Source organism: Gracilinanus agilis, chromosome 2 (genome assembly GCF_016433145.1).
Source record: "Gracilinanus agilis isolate LMUSP501 chromosome 2, AgileGrace, whole genome shotgun sequence".
Classification (NCBI taxonomy): domain Eukaryota; kingdom Metazoa; phylum Chordata; class Mammalia; order Didelphimorphia; family Didelphidae; genus Gracilinanus; species Gracilinanus agilis.
Genome location: NC_058131.1, coordinates 604,065,895 through 604,087,992, shown reverse-complemented (window position 1 = coordinate 604,087,992; position 22,098 = coordinate 604,065,895). Strand labels below are relative to the sequence as shown.

Here is a 22,098-nt window from a genome sequence, read left to right as displayed (position 1 = left end):
GTTTGCAGTGTTTTCTCACTGGCCTGGGAGCTCTTAAACTTGGCTATAACATTTCTAGGATTTAGCAATCTGTGGATTCTTTCATTTCTATTTTACCGTTTTTTAAACACACATCAGGGCAGTTTTCTTGGATTTCTTAGTAACATGATGTCTAGACATTTTCTTTTGTCATGACTTCAGAGGATCCAATAATTCTTAAATTGTCTCTCCCTGGATCTTCCAGGTCAGTTGCTTTTCAATTGAGATATTCCATGTTTTCTTCTATTTTTTCATTCTTTTGTGTTGTTTCTTGATGTCTTATGAAGTCATTAGCTTCTATTTGCCCGATTCTAATTTTTAAAGACTGAATTTCTTCCACAACCTTTTGATCCTCCTTTCCCATTTGGTCCATTCTATTTTTCATGCACTCTTTCTTCAGCAATTTTTTTTTTTTTTTGGCTTTTTCCAGTTAACCAATTTTGCTCAAGCTGTTGGTTTTTTTTTTTTTGCATTATTTTTATTTTTCCATTTTTCTTTGACCTGTCTTGTTTACTTCTTGAATTCCTTTGAGTCCTTCCAGTACTTGAGACCAATTCCCTACCCCCACACACACCGTTTTGTTTTTTTTTAAGTTTTGTATGTGGTTGCTTGGATCTCTCCATTCCACTGGTTCTGTGCTTTGCTCTGTCCCCATAAAGTTTTGAGCACTGTATTTCTTTTGCTGTTTGCTCATTTTCCTAGCCTCTGCAGACTAGAAATTGTGAAAGCTGCTTGTTGCTTCTGTCTCCTCTGCTAATAGCTTGCAGGGGTTGGCCCTGTGAGGTATTTTGGCCTGGGGCAGTGCAGGGTTGAAAGGGCCCAGTGCTATGGACTTCCAAGCCTTAATATGGGCTTGTGGCAGGGCCTGGAGCTTCAAGGAATGGGTCTGAGGTGCTCTTTTTTTGTTGTAGCCTATGCCCAGTTGGGGAACCTATAGCAGTACTTGTAGGGGTGATTGGCCAGCTCTCTTGTGTGCATTTTTGCTTCTGGCTCCCCCTTATCAAATGAAAACCAACTCTCTGCCTCCCTTTCAAGTTGTATTCAGCACAAGTCACCTCACTCCACCTTACTATTAGTTTTTTACTGTCGTTTTCAGGCACTTTTGAAAGACTGCTTTGTCAGATTGTCAGAGAAGTTTCAGCTTTCACTGCTAGTATGATGCCGTCTTGACTCTGCCCCTTGACCCTTCTTTAATATCATTGTATTTTATCCTACAATCTTGTTTTAGTCATTAATCAGCATATCACGCCATCTAAAAATAGAAATTGTTTTATTTCCTCTATGTCTGCCTTTTATTTTCTTGGTTTGTCCTACCCTTTATAGCCAGCATTTCTAGAACTGTGGTGAAATAATCATGGAGAAATAGGGGCCTCTTGCTTGACTTGTGTTTGTACTGGGGGGAAGCTTCTACTATTTTTCCATTAAAAACAATGCTAGCCCTTGGTTTAAAAAATATGCTTTTGATCAAAGGACCACTCTTTTTTTTCCCCATTGAGTGGTAACTAGAATATCACATGGGGGAATGGTATCTAAGCCAGTTTATTTAGAAATAATATGAAGGAGGCATAATGCATAACCAACCTGGAAATATAAAGTAGAACAGATAAAGAGTTAAAATACCAAAAAGATGAGAATATTTCATTTTCTTTGAAAAAATAAAAGTTGAGCAGCCATCATTTCCTCTCTCATCAGGGATTATACCAAGTGGTGAGTCAGTGAGTCAGTTCCTTCTTTGATCCACTTTCTCCCAATATATTTACACTCACCCACCCTTTTATCATCCTTAGCTTTCCTCGATAACCTCTGTTCATTCTAAGCTTCAGTGCTCTTGACAATAGTCAGATATGTCATGTGTATTCATTATATACCTTTCTGATTTTTTTCTAAACCTTTACCTTCTCTTTAAGAATCAGTATTGTATATTGATTCCAAGGCAGAAGAGTGGTAAGGGATAGACAATAGGGGCTAAGTGACCTGCCCAGAGTTACACAACTTGGAAGTATTTGAGGCCAGATTGAAAACAGGAGAGGTATTTTAGGGTAACTATTAACATTTGAAAGTTAATGACAAGCTAATAGTGGAGATTACCAAAAGATACTAAGAAATGACATAAGAGAATTATTTAGAATGAAATTGATGGAGCTAATAGTTGTTAAAAGTTGGAAGTGCCTACATGTTTTTAAACTCTTCTGTTTAAATGGGGGTTAATATAGAATTTTAAGGAAACTTATGTAAATTAACTTTTACATAAAACCCAGCTACAAAAGGATAAGACATTAAGTCATCAAAGTAGGATACATTGGAAGAAAATCTCCTGCTTTAAAGAGACTACCTTAGGAGTCTTTCACTATGGATCTATATTACAAAGATATTAGGTGCCTCTGAAAACTTTTCCTAGCTTCTAGTGAAAACAAAGCTCTATAGTACGGAGAAGTTGTATGGGGCAGAAAGCCAGCTATTTGTGCTCAGAAAGCATAGTGTCTTCATAATTCAAAACTGTATTAAGGACTTCTGATGAAAAAGTTCCTCGGAAGGACAAAAACACAGAAGAAAACTGGTCATACAAACTATTTCCTTCTTAGTCCTTATAAAGTCTATCATTACATTTGTAGGAGTGATTTAAGTTTAATGGGAAAAGATGTTATCTATATTTGTGGAGAAACTGTAAAACTTTTGTTAGGATTACTCAAGAGAAAATGAAATTTCAAAAGGTTATCAAACGATGTACCCTAGGTATCAATTATCAAAAAAATTTTAATCCTAAATTCTTTATTAACCAGTCAATATATTCCAGGCCTTATGCATACTTATATATTTGCCAGGTCTTATGCAAGGTATTAGAGATTAAAAAGACAAAACATGAGAACTATTTTTCTATTCCTTTTTAAAAGTGTATTTTATGCCCCCAAATCCTTTTTAGGTACAGAAGCAAATTGTGCATGTTCTATCTCAATTATTCATAGTAGCTTTGTAAATGGAGAAAGCCTATACATCTAAATAAGTCAAGGCAAGGGGTATCATTCATTTCGATGATTACCTAGATTATCTAATCCTTAAAAGGAAGTCAACTATGGTTAAGAACTTGCAAATTCAAACTTATGTAATTCATGACATGTCAAAAGGAGTAGGCAATTTAGTTTATGATCTCCAAAAGAATAAAAATTTAACATTTTAAAAAATGAAGGCACTTAGAAGATGTGACAGCAGAGACACTGGCAGCCAGTTACAGAGAGCTGAATCTTGTAACACTATAGAGATCTTAATGGTACACATTGGGAAACATAATACTTGCTTGCAGTTTGATGTGTCAAAATCATGCATGTGTTTAAAAAAAAAAAAAAAGACATAAGCTGAAAGGAAAGATCCCAGGGAAGGAAGATTTGTCATTAGCGGGGATAAAAAATGGTAAAAGCAGAGAGGAAGACAGAGACCATGCTCAGTATTACTGAATGTATCTTCTTCAATGAATGTATCTTCTTCAAATGACCATATCTTCTTTAATAATAAATGTCACAATAAAGATGTTTTGTAGTATTGATAAGTATATCTATTCATGACTATGTAAAGGCACCTGCCTTGGTAAATGAATTTTAATAAAATTTGGCATCAGACATACATATGATCAATTTTGGTTTGAATAAACATATTCTCTCCCCATGACCACCATTCTTTGTTCCAGGATTCCTTTAACACTAAAAATTTCCTTTTGTATCTACTCTAGAATACCACATCACATGATACTTTACATTAAACTCAAAGAATATCCCATTTACTTGGCATTTTAAGGGAATAAAGCACTCTGTAAAAGTGAATATTCCAGACAACTAAAATTTATCACTCTTAAATGTCACAACTTTTTATTTCAACCATTTGGAAAATTTGTCAAATGCATGACTAATTATCCTACTGTCTTTAACAATGTACAAGACATAACCTAACCCTTTTTTTGTAATGGCAGATCATCTTCATGATAAATCAATTATCATGATATGCTATAACAGTAATATCCTCAAGATTTATAGTAGCTTTGTAAATGGAGAAAGCCTATACATCTAAATAAGTCAAGGCAAGGTGTATCATTCATTTGGATGATTATCTACCTAGATTATCTAATCCTTAAAAGGAAGTCAACTATGGTTAAGAACTTGCAAATTCAAACTTTGCCTAGGCTAATTGGCTGTCACTTTATTCTGATGTAAGTATGCTTGCCTCTAGCTGAAGGCTGGAAAACCAAGCCATCAAGTTGATTCTAATTGTGTCTCAAATAAGGAGTACATGAACCCTGAATGAGAAACTGGAAGCCATCCTGAACCATGAGTTATATGCATGTACTGCTGTTTGGGGACATTCATTTTAGTTGTAAAATGGCCCAATTTGCTTTCAACACTTCTTTTGTTATCAGATTGTCACTGGAAGTAGCAAGAGCCCTAGACCTGGAGTCGAAGGACAGAGAGGTCTGAATCCAACCTGTAACCTTGGGCAACTCATTATTTTACTGACCCTCAGTTTCATTAACCATAAAATGTCACTAATTTCCTTGGCCCGTTTGTTGCAAAGAAAAAACCTCTATAAACATTAAGGCACCTTATAAATATGAATTATTATGAAATGAAAATTGCCTGGCAGAGGAATAAAAAACTCAAAATTATAAATTTATATTAACAAAAACTTGTGAGAGTGATTACAAGTTTTCTGTCCTACCCTGTAATGCCCAATCCCATGCCCAAACCACTCTCCAATCAAAACAGAGGGTTTAGAAAATCCAACTGAATATTGTATACTTGGGAGGCGGACCAAGAGAATTTCATTCTCCTTGTGCTCCTTAAGATCACACGGAATGCATATAGAAGTGTCAAGTTTGTTTTCAATATCTATAAAAACAGCTAGAAGAAGTGTTCTTAATTATCTTCTCCCAATGAATTTATCTCATGTCTAGCCCTGGGAACACTAGGAATATACAGAAAGGTAACAAAACTATAGTTATTAATGGAATGGATTACCAGTCATTCCTCTGGTGAAAAGATTTAAAATTAGTGGAGGGAAAAAAGGTGACTGCCTAGAGTCACAAAAAACTAAACTCAAAAAGAAACACTGGGTCAAAAATCTAGGGAGAGAAACATTTGTTTTAAATATTTTCAATTTCCCTGAGACAATGTTCCCTGCTGTTCAGAATTTTGTCATTTATGATTCACAAGAATGTAGTAAATAATTTCATTTTATTTTAATTTTCAGTCACCTAGCTAGTCATATAAATAGATATGTAAGACATTGCTCTTCCCGGAAGGGGGTGGGGGGAAGCTGACTGTTGTGGTATCTCTCATTGCTTACATTAGAAAATCAGAATCAAAGACAAGAGTAAAAATCAACTGGTAGTGTCTGAGAAATGCTGAAACACAATGGGATTTGCTTTGCCTTTCTTTTTTCTTTTTTTCTTTTTTTTATTTAATCAAAGTTAAGACCGGTGGATAAACATAAATACAGCACAATTACTTCAGATCATTCTTCATATTTGTGTACATACAGACTGATGAACTTAATCCCAGTGAAACCTGCAGTCAGCAATGAAGTGCATACAGCCTTTCCTCCCCTCACTCAAAAAGAATTTTTAAAAACCACACAAACTTATAATATCTCATTGGCACACACTCTCTCATTACAAATGATTCATACATAAATAGGTCGTGGGTGCAAAGAAGCTAATATGCTAACGTATGTATAACCTTTGTTAATGAAAAACAGAAGCAGCCATAATGATTAAAATACATTCAGTTACTGATAACTAGTTGTGCCATAAGGGGCATTATCCAAAGAGAAATCGTGCTGCAGAGAAAAGCTATAGATACACACACAATGAGAAAATAAACTGCTGCAATGTTAACGCATGCATGTTTAATACTGGAAAAGCACAGCCCTCCAATATTTCTCCATGTTTGTTATAAAAGCCCTCTGCACTCAACTAAAATTAAAATGATCTTAAAAGGATAATACTTGTAAAGTTTACTTAAGTCTTTTCAGCCACAGAAACTGCAATGGAAATAAATGTTCAGAGTCATTTTCAAAACAAAACAAAAATCTATTCTTCTGATGACATGCATGATTAAAAGGTCTATGCAAGATACATTGCTCTACATTCCCAATGACTAGGAAAAAAAAGCTCAAGTCAATTTAGTTTGCAGATGGTCAAAAGGATTTTTGTATTCCAGCAGGAGTTCAAATCTTCTGGATCTTTTCCCCAACAACTACTGGATTTTCTTTTCTGATTTTCTCAGCAGCATCAGCTTTGTAATTGTAAGAGCAATTGTGTACATCTGAATAACGGTGCACACCACAGTAAACATTTCCACACCGGCATTCAAACCCTGAAAACAGAAATATCAGCCTATTAGAGGCACAGGATCTTAGCCAAAAGGAACTAAAACATCATGGCTGTGATGGCTGAATGAAAAGACTTAACAATAAGAACAGGTCATATCAACACTTCAACCATTTCGAAACATGAGTAACTCTCAAGCCAAATCCTGTGTTTAGGGCAAGCAGTATGATCCCAACTGCTAAACTAATCAAAATAATGGAAAGCATGACTCAAATGAGTCAGATGATATTCTGAAAACCAAGAGCTCCAATTTTTGTTCTGATCGGTGTGATTCTCGTGTGACCTATCCCATAGAGCTGCTGAAAGAATGAAATGGCAATATAAAATTCTTCAAGTTAAAAGTCAAATGAATGCTCAACCAAGTATGCAGAAATAAATATCTGTGCTAAAGAAATAAGTGAGATCCTAATATAGGACTACAGAACATAGAATTAAAGAATATCATGGGATTTAGAACTAGAAGGAACTTTATACATTAGTCAAATCCTCTCACTTTTTATAGCTGAAGAAACTGAGGCCCAGAGAGTGACTTGCCCAAGATCACACTGGGAGTTATTAGCAGAGCCAGTGTCAGAATTCAGAAGTAGGTCCTTTCTAAATCCAATGCTCTTTCTACTACATCATACTATCACATCCTAAGTTTAAATTTCCTCCTCTTAAAAAAACCAAACCTTCATAAAAACTGTAACAAACAACATGTGACTGATGTTGATTTCATCTCTTCTTGCTTCCCTCTACCAGCCTCCAGCAGAGGTGCTAATGATTAGTGAAAGAAATGGCCAAAAGATTAGCAGCTGTAAGAAAGAAAAGAAAAAAAAAAAGGAACTGTGGATAATCCACAAATAAATATGGTCTTCACATCTACCCCTGCTTTCTCCCCAGTGGCTAAAAGCTAGCAATCTCACCACCTATTCTTATGCTATCAATGATTCTGGAAGATGAACCATAGGAATCAATCAGAAAATACAATACATAAAAAGTTCATCTATGGAACTTCCCTTCTCTGTATATGTCCAAGTCATTAATTTAAGAATAATGTCTTTTAAAAGTGAGATTAACCACAAAAAGCCAAAATTGCATATATTTAATAGTATTTATGTGAATAAATCTCCCACATGTATTTCACTTTAGAGAAAAATATTTCCAATAAAAAAAAAAGTTATTGGATAGACCAGTAAAATAGAAAAGATTTCCAAGGGAACAAGTGGGGTCATCTTATTAATGACCAATTCTATGACTACCATTAATTGGGGGTTTGGATAGCATGACCTCTCCAGGAAACTTCTCCCTCTTGTGGCAATACTTCGAGGCACAATAACAATGCAAACTGAAGTCACTCATAGGAAAGCACACTTAGACGCCTGTTATGTAGGTATCCAGTTTAATCTTAGATAATGCATGTCCTTCTTTTTCTTACCAGTCAGTCCCACTTTCTTCCTGCACATGAAACAGCGATTCTTTTTTTGTTTTGGTTTGTCGAGTGACTTGTTTTGCTCTTCAGAGGGCTGCTGTGCAGTGTCCGATACTGAAGCTAACAAAAATAGGAATGTGATGATGAAATGATCATTTTATAAAATCTTGATGTCATAGAATCAATGAATGTCAAAGTTAGAAAAGGACATGAAATATTATCTGCATCCAAAAAATTCATGATGGAAAAGTTAAGCGAGGCCTTGGGAAGGAACCTGAAGTAACCTGCTTAAGTTGGGAAAGTTCTCAGTTCAGATCAACCAATTCCAAGTCCTGTGCCCCAGTCTCCCATATCATGCACTCATTATTAGATTTAACTTAAAAACAGTAATTTTTTTAAATGCACATACAAGGGGGATGCTCTGAGCTATTATCCTAGGGATATAAAAATTAAAATCTCCATGACGAGTTTCAAAAATGACATGCTGACCAAGACTAAAAATTTAAGCCACATAATTTAAGGGTTGAGAAAGAGAAATAAGAATGAAGACATAGAATTCTAAAATGAATAGAAATGTTTCTTTGTGTCTGCAGTTGGGGTTGGAGGGTGGGGAAGGCATGAAGGTGGTGGTGGTGGTGGTGGTACTGGTATTGGTGGTGGTGGTGGAAGCATGTGTGTGTATATGTGTGTTTTTAAATCTTAGGATTAGAATTGTTACTTTGACATGAGAACCACTTATTCAATTCTAACTACCAAAGTCTCCTATAGCAGATGTATCTGTCTTTAGTGACTTCTAATACTCTGCCACAACATTAACCATCTGCACAGTTGTACAAAATTCATGTGTCACTGTACTCCCTCCTCTTTCAATAGCATTCCACACCCCTTAGGACAACAGTCATTTCTAGTCTAATCTAATGAACACCTAAATTCAAACTCTTTCAATATCTGAAGCATGTATAATTGAGATCAAAGCAACTAACTTGCCAAAAATATGATACTAAACATTTCAAATAATATACACCTCAATTCTATTAAACTGATTTTACGTATAAAAAGGAAGTGTTATTTGGAAGACATGGAACATAAAAAATATATCCCTTTTGGAAAATCAGAGATACAAGTTTAGGTATTTAAGGAAGAAAAGAAGCTCCACTTTTAGCAAAATATGACTGTGTGTGTATATGTGTGTGTGTGTGTGTGTGTGTGTGTGTGTGTGTGTCTAAGAGACCAAATAATACTAAGATCCAATCTCTTTTTTTTTTTAACAGTTCAAAATCTTGTGTAACTCGTGTGTTCTTTTATACCAATGAAATATGTCATACAAACCATCTGAAGACAGCTAGTACTTTTTGGAAACAAACAGTTCTACCACTGTAAATTATCAACATCATAACTGTTTTTGCCAGAGTAGATACAAAATTTTTGAAAAGTTTGTATATGAAACAAAAGCAAAATATTAATCTGTAATAAAACAGCTAATCAAATTTTAATAAGATTTTGTCACATTAAATATTTTTAAAATGAGCCTAAGATGAGATTGTATTTTGGGAATGATAAGGAATGTGTTGTAAGATAAAGGCCAACAAATCTGTCACTAAGACTGCATTCAACAATAAAGCTTAAAGCAGTAAGTCAGTAGACAAAATGATATATACTTTATCTCAGATTCATATGACTATTTCTAGGTTGAGAGTAGAAACTAGAAAGCTAATATAAGTAAATGAAACAAATTTCCTAAATAAGTCATTTGCTTTAATTTGGGGGCAAAGAGCTCAATTTAAAGATCCTGCAAGTTCAATAGATTTCCCCTGGAAAACTTTTTATGGGGTCCAGGGTCAAAATGAAACCTGCTACTATCTTTGGTGAGAAACATTAATTATCAAACCATGTTCACAATGCCACCTGTTTTTCATTGGTAAGCTTTCAGAGATGTTAGTTCCCTTGTATAGTAAACTCTTTAAGCCCCAATTTATTTATTTTTGTGGTGAGGGGAAGAGTAAGAAAGAGCAAAGAGATATGAAATAGGTTAAGACTGGTGGGGAGAATATGGCTCTCTTGTTCAGCAGCTTTCACTATTTGGGGCGAATCAAATTTTGTCTGTTAAACACTAGTAATTATGGCTGTTTAAGAAGAACCAGACAGGTAAAATAAGATTAACTATCCACATGGAGGATCACACTCAAAGAGGAACAAGGTCCTCTGCTCTGGGTCCTGTAAAAAAAAGTACATGAATAAAAACAAGTACACAAAAATATTAGCACGTGTGTAAAGACAATTCTTCAGTATCTATTTGTGTACTCAGATAACCAAAATTGCTAAGTGGAATGGATATCCCTTGTTCCCAAACTACAGACATATTAATATCTTACTACCTTAGGAGAGTATACAACAATATGGTGAATATAACAACATACGCTAATATAGTATATTTTATAGTTTCTTTATAGTTCTGTAATGTAGAATGAAAAGCACAAGAGGTATGAGAAGTATATATTTTATATATAGCAATGAAAGCTTTTCTCGGACAAAGTAAACTTCAACAAAAATAAAACATGTTACTACAACATATACTTCAACAGTAATACATATCTCTCATTTCAAAATGTAGAATGAATCTTTACGGATTTCCTACCATTTGTTTTCTAAAGAACTTCCAGTGGATTGCCCTTATTAAAGGAAAATTTTGATCACATAACTGCTTTCTTATTTAAAAAAAAAATCCTTACCTTATGTCTTAAAATCAATCCTAATTAAAGACCCTACAAGTATTGGTTCCAAGGCAGAAAAGTGGTAAGGAATAGGCATTTAGCCTAGGGTCATGCATCTAGGAAGTATCTGAGGCCAGATTTGAACTTAGGTCCTTCCAAATCCAGATCTGGATCTCTACCCTGAGTCATCTAGCTGTCCCATAATTCTTCTTTCAAAATAGCAATCTTGGGGGGTGGGGAGAATGGGAAGAAGTTGGGAAGAGAATGTTAGGAGGAAGAAAAAGATGATAGTCACAAGATTCCTTTTGTTTAAACTGTACACTAAACATCACCCACACATCCCAAGTACCTTCAAATCATCTCTGTGTGAAATAATTTTGAGTCTCCCCACCATCCTCTTCTGGATGAAATACAGCTTGGTAATGGCCTTCCTAAAATACAGCTCTTGAATTGACATGAGGTGATATAAAGAGACTACTTCCCTCCTTTTAACAGTAGGACTAACTCTTTCCTTCCTTTTGGATTCTGTGTCTCTCAGTGCAGCCTAAGGTCACATTGTTAGCTTGTGTAATTAAGTTCATTAATAATCCTTATAGAGAGAATTCAGTCTGAGTCATTATCTTATCCAAAAGGGTGAAAACTTTGTATAAATCTTGTTGAAATTGAGATACACTATGTCTACAATATTGCTTGATCTGTAGGTTTAACAAGAGGTCAGTTTAACACTCAAAAAAGTATCTGTACTAATAACTCAATCACCAGTTTCTTCTTAAATGATCACAAACCATGCCATCTGCATTGTACTGGATTTATTCTTCTCTTGTTTTTTGTTCTTTAACTCTTCATGTTTCTATCTTCTTGGCTGAACTTCATATCCCTTGAGGGCAGAGGCTATGCAAAATCATTCCTTTTATCTCTTAGTATTATATAACACCTGGCACATAGAAACACTACACATATATTTATTAATGTGTTGTAAGATAAAAAAAACTTCTGAGATATAACAGACAAAATGACAAAGAAAACAGCATTCATTGGAATGTGTCTCCAAGCAAAAATCTACAATTTAAAAAAGAAAATATTTGATTACTTATGATACCTGAGAAATTCTGGTAAGACACAATATCCCCAGTGGTGGCTTCCATTAAAAGCACTGGATGTGAATCAAAGAATCTAGGTTCAAAATTTGGCCCGGCTAGTACTTACTACCTTTATGGCTTGGGATAAATCACTTCCTTTCTCTGAATCTCAATTTTTTTTTTCCTGTAAAATTAGAGGAATGGATTAAGTGATCCCTGAAGTACTTCTCTTCCAGCTCAAAATTCTATCATTCACAGAAATGTAAATTAAGCAGTGTCAAAGCACCCCTTAGGATGACAAAAGTGCCCTTAAAGACCTAAGCATACCAGTTGCTTTCATAGCATTAGTATGACTTAAAGTTAAGTGAAACATTGGCCTTGTGAATGTAAACTTAACTCTTAATACTAAAGATTTCATTTACCACCCCATTTACTAGATAGAACTGGCAATATCACAATAACAAAATATGCCCAAAGCCAGTATTTTATTTATTTTGAAAACAGAACTTATTAAATTGTTCTTGCCTCTGAAAATGACTGACCAAAGAGCTTGGGTAGAAAAGACCTATGCCCTTTGCTCAGTAGAAATACACTCTGGTTCTAGTTGATTCACTAATTTGTGTAAAAATAAGCTTATTAATCTTTAATACAATAGAATAAACCCCCTCATACATGCTACCTTGTGGGACCCTGGGCAAGTCATTTCTCTTTGGGTCTCAGTTTCCTCATCATATCTGATTCTATAATCAACCTTGAGTGGGGATAAACGTTAGCAATGAATAGATTACAACAAGGGAAAAATAGTAGAAGCAGCAAAATCACCAAATACTACAAAGCTATCTGGGATCACTCAAATAAAAGGTAAATAGCCCTATATTCTTCCAAGATTCTTCAGGATATTTGTAATTAAGTCTGTGAGAAGCTGGTTATGTTCAGTGTAGTATTTTCAAAAACATATTTATGTAGTAGGCACTTAATGTCTGCTTAAGAAATGTAATTTTCCAAATAACTACAGCTTAACCATATAGTCAAACTCAAATACTTTTGCATTTATTATTAACTTATGTGGAACCTCTCATTTCCCAATGACATTAAATAAATTACTCATAATCTTAACAGGAAAAGGCTATGAAAACCAGATAGTCTAATCTTCATTTTATAAATAAACTAAGTCCCCTCTAAAATTTAAATGAACTTGCCAGGTCTTATAGGAAACAAAACAGCAGTCAGAATTTGAACCCAGGGCCTCTAGCTCAAAATCTCTTTTTATTAACATTCTGTCTCTTATACCTTCAAATATTAATAAAGTACTCTTGCAAAGGTAAAGTAATTGGGAGTACATAACAGTTTCGCAAGTCAAAACATGGAGTAATTCTAGGTGCCATATTTTTACACTTAGGAGACACCAGAGGGTAGTTTAGTGGTAGGAACACTGGGATAGGATTCACAAAACCTGGGGCCCTAATTCTAACTTTAAAACCAATTATGACTTCAAGCAAGAAATTGTAATATTTCTGTGCTTCCTTTTCCCTCATCAAAAAATAATGAGGCAATAGGGGAGGGAAATCCCAGAGCCTCTCCATTTCAAATGTAAATTATTAGGAAAAAAGGAAATAATACATATCAAAATCATAAAAAATATAGCAGTATTATGTTCATCTGAATCATAGTAGTATCAGTGAATATTTGTACAGTGCTTTAAGGTTTGCAAAGCACTTTAAAGTATGTTACTTCATTTAATTGGGAAAATAAAAACCTAAGGACCACCAATAACTTTTAAAGTTTAAAAATTCAAGTTGGAAATGTTGAAGAAGTTTCCAATCCTAAATTTCTTCCTTATAGAATAATATGAACATCTAGTACCAGAAGGGTCTTTAAAAATCAATTTACCCAATTATCTCGTTTTGCAGCTATAAGAGGTAATTAAAATAGGTGAGCTAGGATCTGAACCATAGATCTTGGTTTGACTTTGAATCCAGGGCTTTTCCCACTCTACTATATTTCCTTACAATTTCTAAACAACAAACACTAAGTTATCCTGAGATGTGAGACTTTAGGTATTATGATAACCCAAACCCACATTTACAGAGTGACTTCACAATTTATAAAATATAAGATGAGAAACATAAAAAATCTTACTTTAAACATGGGACAACTGAGATATAAGGGTTGCATGGCTGATGATCCAATATTCTTTCTATATTTTCCCTTACTCCCACCCAAAGTCAGTTATTTCCCCCTTAGAAAATAGGAAATGTTTTGTGTACAAGAACAGGAAGGGATAGTGAGATGGTTCAAGAACTTACAAGTGATACTGAAAGACATTTAGCCAAAGTAATGGGAAGGGGAAGGCAAGAAGTGAGTAAACATGGAAAATAACATACAAGTGTGTTTTCCTCTAATCATATTTATCAGCTAGAATACTAGATTATAAGCTATCATGTAAAACATTTTGCACTTATTAAGCCAGCATTAATTGCCTATACAGATGAAACTTACATATTAAAATTCTGGCCTTTTATTCTTTATATAGTCCTAAATGTTCAGTTGTCTTAAAAAACTGTTTTTTATTTAGGTGTTTCATTGATACTTGAACTTTATTTTAAAATGCTAAAAACTGAGCTCATTTTCTTCTTAAACTGTTATTCTTTCTCAATTTCTTAAATTTTGGTAAATTAAAGGAGTTTTTGAAAAAATCTCCAGAACTTTCACGCTTAACATAACCATTAATTTCCTATTCTTCCTGAACACCTGATTTTGCCTCTTATTCCAGTTTAATTCTTATAAAAGGCTTTTAAAAGAAAAAACCTTTAGAAATCATTTAATTATTTATCATTTAATTAAAAATATACTTTTTTTAATAGATGTGGAATCTAAGAAAGAGAAGTGAACTTGTCCAAGTTCACCGAGATCCCATTCCTTCATATTTATCTCCTCCAGTTCTCTTTAGTTTCTAAGCCTCTGTCTCCAAAGTGAACGCATTCTTTGTCAACGCAGAAGCATCCTCTGAACTGCACTTTTTAGCACTATCTCCTCTACTTTCTATAAAGATTAAAATACTGTTTGTCTAGGAAATATAAAGATATTAGAACTGAAATCTGAGGGTTGAAAGATATCATTAAATCATGCCAGAAAGATATAATTACGCATTAATATTGGTGACTCTTCTGCATGCGTTGTAAAGCAATTGTATTTGACATAAAATATTTCTTAATCAGAAATGTCAGATGTGTAGAGAATATGGGATCTTTTTTATTAGGCATACATAATATTTCCTTAACATTTCTCTCCCTATTTAGTTCTTCATCAAATCCCACCTATCAAACTTTCTGTAAAATTTCCTACTTAGCCAATGCCAGTCTTGTGAACAAACAAGTTTCTTGATGCCATGTAATATTATTTTAATATCTTCTCAACATGGATTCTGCTTTAGCCTGCAAAACTCCTTGTAGGCTTCTGTATATCTGTTTACTACTATTGCTTTGTAATCTCCCATCCCACATTCTCTGGAAAAAAAAACAACACACCTTTTTACCTTCAAAAACTTATTGAAAGATGCAGTTGCATGAACATCTTTCTCCTTGATATGCCTTCTTCCAATTGAAATCACATGTATTATATTTTTTCATCTTTGTCTTTTTATGCCTTTTGCAAGCATGTGCTGTTTTATAGACAATTAAGATTACAAAGCCCTTCTTGGGCAGGGAATACACTACACAACAGCTACCCTAACAGACCTAAGAATGTAAGTTAATATTTATGATAATTCAATACCGTTAAGTATTGGATACTCTAAGAAAACTGTAATTCATTCTGCCTCTTTTGATAGCACCTATTACAGAATTTTTCACAAAATAAGCTCGGAAACGTTACTGACTTAATTTAAGCTTATGCTTAACACTGACATTTAACTCCACTATAGTGTCATTTTCCTGTGATGGTATGAAACATATGGTCAAATGCCCCCTTTTATTCCACTAATAATAAAGATTATGAGAAATGCAGAAAATAGCATGCAGTTTTATAAATGGCATAAATTCCTATTAAATGCCATTCTATGGTCACCTAAGGAGAGGAAAGTAAGGAGGGGGAAAATAAGAGTAAGGAACAAAATAGGAACATCAGGCCAAGGTGAAAAGTCTGAACGCTGGCTGTCCCCTTCCTTTCAGTCCTTAGTCTCAAAGAAGCAGCACAGCAACAGCAAAGTGGCATCAGTAAAAGCTGAACTTCATCTGTCTGCAAACAAGCAGCTGGCATGGACCAAGTCTATTAGAGAATCACATGTTAAATACCATTGTATTAGGGAAATTCAATGTTACTAATAAAAACAGAAACTGTATAAATTCTAATTTTTCAACAAAAAATCATTTACTAAACAATCAGACATGAGTGAGGGATAGGGGTAGGGGCCCAAAGACCACACTAGCTTAATCTAAAGGGATGGAGTGAGGGTTAAAGTACACTAAAAATCATTGTTGACAAATTTTGGATAATAAATTCAAACAGTCTTAAAAATAGTTTGACACGTCTGTTTTGGTGTCTGAACAATGAAATCAAGAGTGTTTAGAACTCTAATTGAGAAATGGTTATACCAATGTGTAATGCTAAATGCTTAAATCTCACATGAGGTCAAGAGTACAATATACCCTGATTAGAGTGTTTATAAATTTAAATCTTACATATTTCTCTTTAAAAATTTAAAGATTATTTTGCTAATTTACTATTTTAGCATCATTATCATCTTAGGTTCAACAGTTTTCACAGGTAATTTGTTCTTTCCTTTGGCATTAAATGTCAGAAGGCCATATAGAATCATTGTGCCTAGGCTCATCTTGAGGGGTTTCTGGATATGAAAAGAAGAAAACTAAATTATCTGTGAATGTGAGGAGGCATGGAAAGGATAATTATTAAACATATTTACATAAAGATAAATTTTTAGGGCACTCTAGCACTTTATCATTATTTTATTTTGAATGTCAGCATAAAGAAAGGAGCAAGCATATAACTAAGAAGGAACTTCTTTTACTGAGGATAGAATCTAATTTGTTAAAGGAACTCCCATCTGCTCCTATTGCTTAGGTCTCCCATGTAGATCTAATGTCCATTTCCCGCCCATCAACCTAGAAAGAGTTATATATCTCAGTCATCCTCCACCATTAAATATTATACCCTCAGATCAAAAGGGTTAGTGAGCTAGCCAAAGAGACTGCAAGTTTCCCTAGGGTGTTTTTCTTTAAATGAGTCAGGCCTTTAATAAAAATAAATATAACAACAAGTAATTAAAATAAGAGCTAACTTAACTTAAAAACAATTACATTGGATTTAGGATAGAGGATGCCATCTTATGAGGTAGAGTAGCCCATATCTCAAAGCCCATTCATCCCATTCTTATTTATGTGGTGCTCTGGACTCTTATCCTAAAAAGTATACAATCAGTTCTAGGTAGACTGTGGAGGGGGAAAAAGTAAGATCCGTTGGGGAACTTATTTCTCTATTTTATCAGTTCCATTATTGATAGTTATGAAAGATATTAAAAATGTGCTAGTTAAAAGATTTTTCCTCCTTCCTTTAAATACCAAACTTTTCTAATTAGGTACAAAAATTTACTGCTTATAACAATGCCCTTTATAATCTTGGCAACCTAACTTTCATTCCCTCTGCAATTTTGCCTGTCATCAATACTCTTACTGCTGAATTCAACTGTCTTTTCTCTGTCCTTATTCTACTTAACATTGCTGAGTATCTCTAACCTCTCACTTCAAGATATTAATATTATTCTGGCTTTTATTCTACATCTTTTCAGATTGTTCCCATTTAAACTTCTCATATGTTATGTCTTCTCTTTCACTGTCCCAGTGGTTAGGGCCCTGGTTTAAATTTTGGCTTAACTTTTTCAGACAAGAGGTCTTGCCACTTTACTTCATTGACCCTCAATTTCCTCATTTTTAAAATGGCAGAATTGGACAACATGATTTCCAAGATCAGATCCATCACAAATTCTATTATTTCTCATTTTCTTTGCTAGTTTCCCTTTGTTCTGGTTAGCGATAAGCAAGTTCAAGATCAGTCCTTCCTATGTTTTTCCAAATTGTCTCAATGGAATACTCATACATTTTTAGGCCTTCAACTACCAATTATCTATGATGATGACTTTTATCATGATGAATCCTGATCTCTCACTCCCAACCTGTAAGTCCAACTATATATTAAAATTTCTACTTGTGGAAAAAATTCCTCAAATTTAAAACCAAATGAATCATCCTACTTCTGAAATGAGCTATCTCCCCTGACTGTCAATGTCATCTAGCATCTAAGATCTATAGAAGAATTTTAAGTCACTTTTGCTTCATAATTTTGTTCATCTTTTGCACTCAATTAAATAAAAATAGTCTAGTGGTTTATCCTTTAAAATATCTCTTTCAAGTGTAGCTAGATGACTATCTGGATAAAGAGCCATGCCAAGAGACAGGAAGTCTTGGGTTCAAATCTGGCCTCAGATACTTCCTAGCTGTGTGACCCCTAAATTGCCTAACCCTTAGTGCTCTTCTACCTTAGAATCAATATTCTAAGAAGAAGGTAAGAGTTTAAAAAATATCTCTTTCCCTTCATCTCCATTCCCACTACTAATTTGTTCAGCTGGCTTACTGCAATAGCCTCCTATATAGCCACTGTGACTTTTCCCACTAAATTTATCTTCCATACTGATGATTTGTAAATTTTCCTAAATTAAATCATGAATACTGCATGGAATATGCTGAACATACAAAATGCTGATCAGTTAATGAAACTGCCCATCACTGGTGGGGAAGGAAAACACTGTAGCTAATAGATGTGCTCCCCTCCCCAGTGGGAATCACAAACTCTGAAGAAAGGAGTGTGGCAGAGAGAACTGGCTTTAAGAATAATTAGGTATGGTTTCAAGACTGTCTGATGAGTCTGACCAAACCCCTGCCCTAAGCAAATTGAACCAAAGTCCTATCATTTTCAAGTTATAAACTAAGCAAAAGCCACTTCTTTTGTTCAGCTCTGAGTTTTTTTTTATTTTTATATAAAAACTACTTTAAATAATACTGTACCATTTGAGGTACCCTTAAATAGGAAAGCTTTTTTCAACCTTGTAGTCAAGTTTGCCATATTCATTTACTAATACAATATGCTCAAGGGCCTGGGGACTTTGGCATTAAATACCAAAGGGTCTTATGAAGGGGGACCTGTCTGTGTGCATGTTACATAACTGGGTGCCTTCTTAGTCACTTACCTTGCAGATCGTCTGTTTCAGGTACTGCTTTGTCCACAGATGTACTTTCCACTTGGGTAGATGCTACAGAGTCTGACAAAAGTGACTGATTTGATACAGGACTAAAAGAAAGAAAGGCACATCTTTAGATTTAAAAAGTTCAAGCCTGAATTTCAATTATTTAGTACTTTTAGATAATCAGGCAATAATCTAGCTGATTATAGTAAATTGTTACAACATATGGAATCGACCAAAAGAATAATTTATAGCATACCTAAATAGTACTAGAAAATGAATATTTTTTAAACTACTTAAGTTAAAAATAATTTCATCGATAAAAGTCAAATAATCCATTAAACAATTATTTCCACCAGAAGGTACAATAGGACAAATCTGTAATGTTTAAGGCACCACATGAAACTGGTATGACCAATATGATTAATGCTTTAAGACATATGATTTTATAGCAATGTCCTGTCATTACAAAATAATCAACCAGAACAGTATATAATATAAAAAGTCACAAATAATAAGATGATGGCAGAATGAAGAAGAATATTGATTTTGGAACAAGGAGAAAGTAACTATGTGATCCTGGGCAAACAGCTTAACCTCTCTAAAGTCTCAGTTTTCTCATCTGGAAAATGGTTTGAATATATGACCACTAGTTTCTTGTGCCACTAATAATCCATGGTTTTAGGAACCTAGGAAAGTAGGAAACTAGTCTTGGCACACTATATCAACTGTGGAGTAAGATAGAATGCAATGCAATCTTTTTAAAGTCTCTACTGGAAAATTAAAAGTAAAAAACATACCAATGTAGACATGAATGAAGGCTTATTAAATTTATTTTTAATCTTTACTCAGAGTACATGGTAATGAGTTTTATAAGACAATTTGAAACAGACTATTACATTCTTTAGAAACAAGCAACTTGTTATACTGGAAAATGTAAGATTTGGAGTCAAAAGAACTAAATGTAAATCAGCAGTTGTAAAATAAGGGAGAGCTGGGTTACATGGCTTTTGAGGTCCTTCTTAATTCTAGATTTATGATCTGTGACCTGGGTAACAAGTTACTGAACATTTAAGCATCAGTTTCCTTCTCTGTAAAATTGGGTCCTGATATTAGGTTCACTATAACCAACTTACAGGTAGGAAGAAAACAAATCTTCATATCTTAACATATACATAAACTTGAGACAGAGAAAACACAAGAGTATTTTATTAGTAAATTAATATTTGAAAATGTAATCAGCTTTAATTCATAGTACCACTGAGGTAGCAAAGGAAGAAAGAAGTTGCCAAAAGCAACTTAAAAGTCACAGTGACTTGGACCAAAACAACCATAATGAAACTCACTTTTTCCTGCAAAACTAGTTTTTCATACATTATTCTTCACAAAGCAAATGGGTCAAACCTATGTACTATCTATTTTTATTTTTAATTATCACTTTGAAACTTAAAGAGGCCTCACCTTGGCTGCATAGATGGGGAAGACGTGGAGTCTAATGTTGACTGAGCTTCTGGGACATTGTCATCTGTGCACTGAACTGGTAAAGATTCAGACAGACTACTGACAGAAGTTGCTGTAAGAATACCACATTTCAAATTAATGTTTTTATATATTGGTAAATCCAAAATGTCACCTATAAAATTAAGGATAGTTTTCTGCTAAACATTACTAAAGATTACTAGCTCACTTAAAAGATCCTTATTATCATGTACATATTCCATCAAAAGGTCTCCAATAAAAATTTTAAGTAAAATAACAGTTTTAAGGCCATAATGATACACTGGAAGAAAACCCCACCAATTTTATTATTATCATTATTGTTTAATCCACAAATATTTCACTAGTGTAAATCCAAACTTTTGTGGTCAGTAATTAGCTTTAAAAAGTGGTCTTATCATCAAAAACACATTGAGAGGGGGCAGCTGGGTAGCTCAGTGGAATGAGAGTCAGGCCTAGAGATGGGAGGTCCTAGGTTCAAATCTGGCCTCAGACACTTCCCAGCTGTGTGACCCTGGGCAAGTCACTTGACCCCCATTGCCTACCCTTACCAGACTTCTGCCTTGGAGCTAATACACAGTATTGACACCAAGACAGAAGGTAAGGGTTTAAAAAAACAAACAAAAAAAAAAAACACACATTGAGAATTTGAAGTTAGAATTAAAATACATTATCAGTCTAGTAAATACTTCCACGTACTTCATAAATGTTATGAAGACAATAAATATGTACTGACATTGTTGCCATTTCTAATACTTATATCTAATGCCTACTAAGTCCTCTGGAAGTTGTTCCTCTAATGAACTTACATATCATGCCATTCTAAGATCTTCTAATCATTAGTTCTCATGTATATTAACACAGGAGTTATATCATGAAAAAAGGTCTACTGTATATATTTTGGTGTTTTAGCTGTTGCTGAATTGTGTCCAACTCTTTGTGACTCCATATGGGATTTTCTTGGCAGATACTGGAGTGGTTTGCCATTTCCTCCTCCAGTGGATTAAAGCAAACAGATGTTAAGTGACTTTTCCAAGATTATATAGCTAGTATCAGAAGCCTCATTTGAACTCAGAATTTCCAGACTCTAGGTCTAATGCTCTATCGATTGAGCCATCTAGATGCAATACTACAGTGTAATTGTTCAACACAACTAGATATAACAACATGTATAATATGGAAGAGATGAAATGAGAAAAAAACTTTCAAAACACTATGTTATGTTCTGCTGATTTGGTATCAGCTGATTAAGTTACCCATGGGTAACCACAGGGGGGGGGAAAAGGAAAAACCAGGAAAAAAAACAGTTCATAGAAGCTATAATATGGTAAAGTCTTTCAACCCGGTTACATAACATTTCTCTTTTTGTCCCCATACACACACTACCATGAAAAATTTCCTTGCCTGACTATACTGTTTTTGCTGATTCTACTCAATCTAGAATTATTGCAGTTGTTTGAAATTATTGCTGTTGTTTGAAAAGCCCTTATTTACTGTAATAATGGCTTCAGTTGTGCTCCTGTATCCACTAGTTCAATGACCAGAGGTTAACAGTAGGTATTCATTTATATCCACAGTTTCAGCCATTCATGATAGTCTTGAAGTGTAAAATTAGATTATAGTCACCTTATAGTTAGATTATAGTCACCTTATAGTTAGCTGGAAGGTATAGCAGAAATGATAGGTCTGTAAGAGGTTATCCTGCCCCTGAAGTAGTGATAATGTATGCTTCCTATTACTTCATTTCAAAAGAAATC

General features: G+C 34.2%; 1 protein-coding gene across 1 annotated transcript in view; it reads right to left on the bottom strand.

Annotated features, from left to right (window-relative positions):
- Positions 1-5,218: 5,218 nt before the first annotated feature.
- The window catches only part of ZFAND6 (zinc finger AN1-type containing 6), an 89,474-nt gene continuing 72,594 nt past the window's right edge, over positions 5,219-22,098 (bottom strand). Inside the window, exons 4-7 of the mRNA XM_044665472.1 lie at positions 20,306-20,417; positions 18,851-18,951; positions 7,809-7,922; positions 5,219-6,377 (exon numbers count right to left, since the gene is read on the bottom strand). Of these exons, the coding sequence (XP_044521407.1) occupies positions 6,229-6,377; positions 7,809-7,922; positions 18,851-18,951; positions 20,306-20,417 (476 nt within the window). The 3' untranslated portion in view covers positions 5,219-6,228. The remainder of the gene's footprint in view (positions 6,378-7,808; positions 7,923-18,850; positions 18,952-20,305; positions 20,418-22,098) is intronic.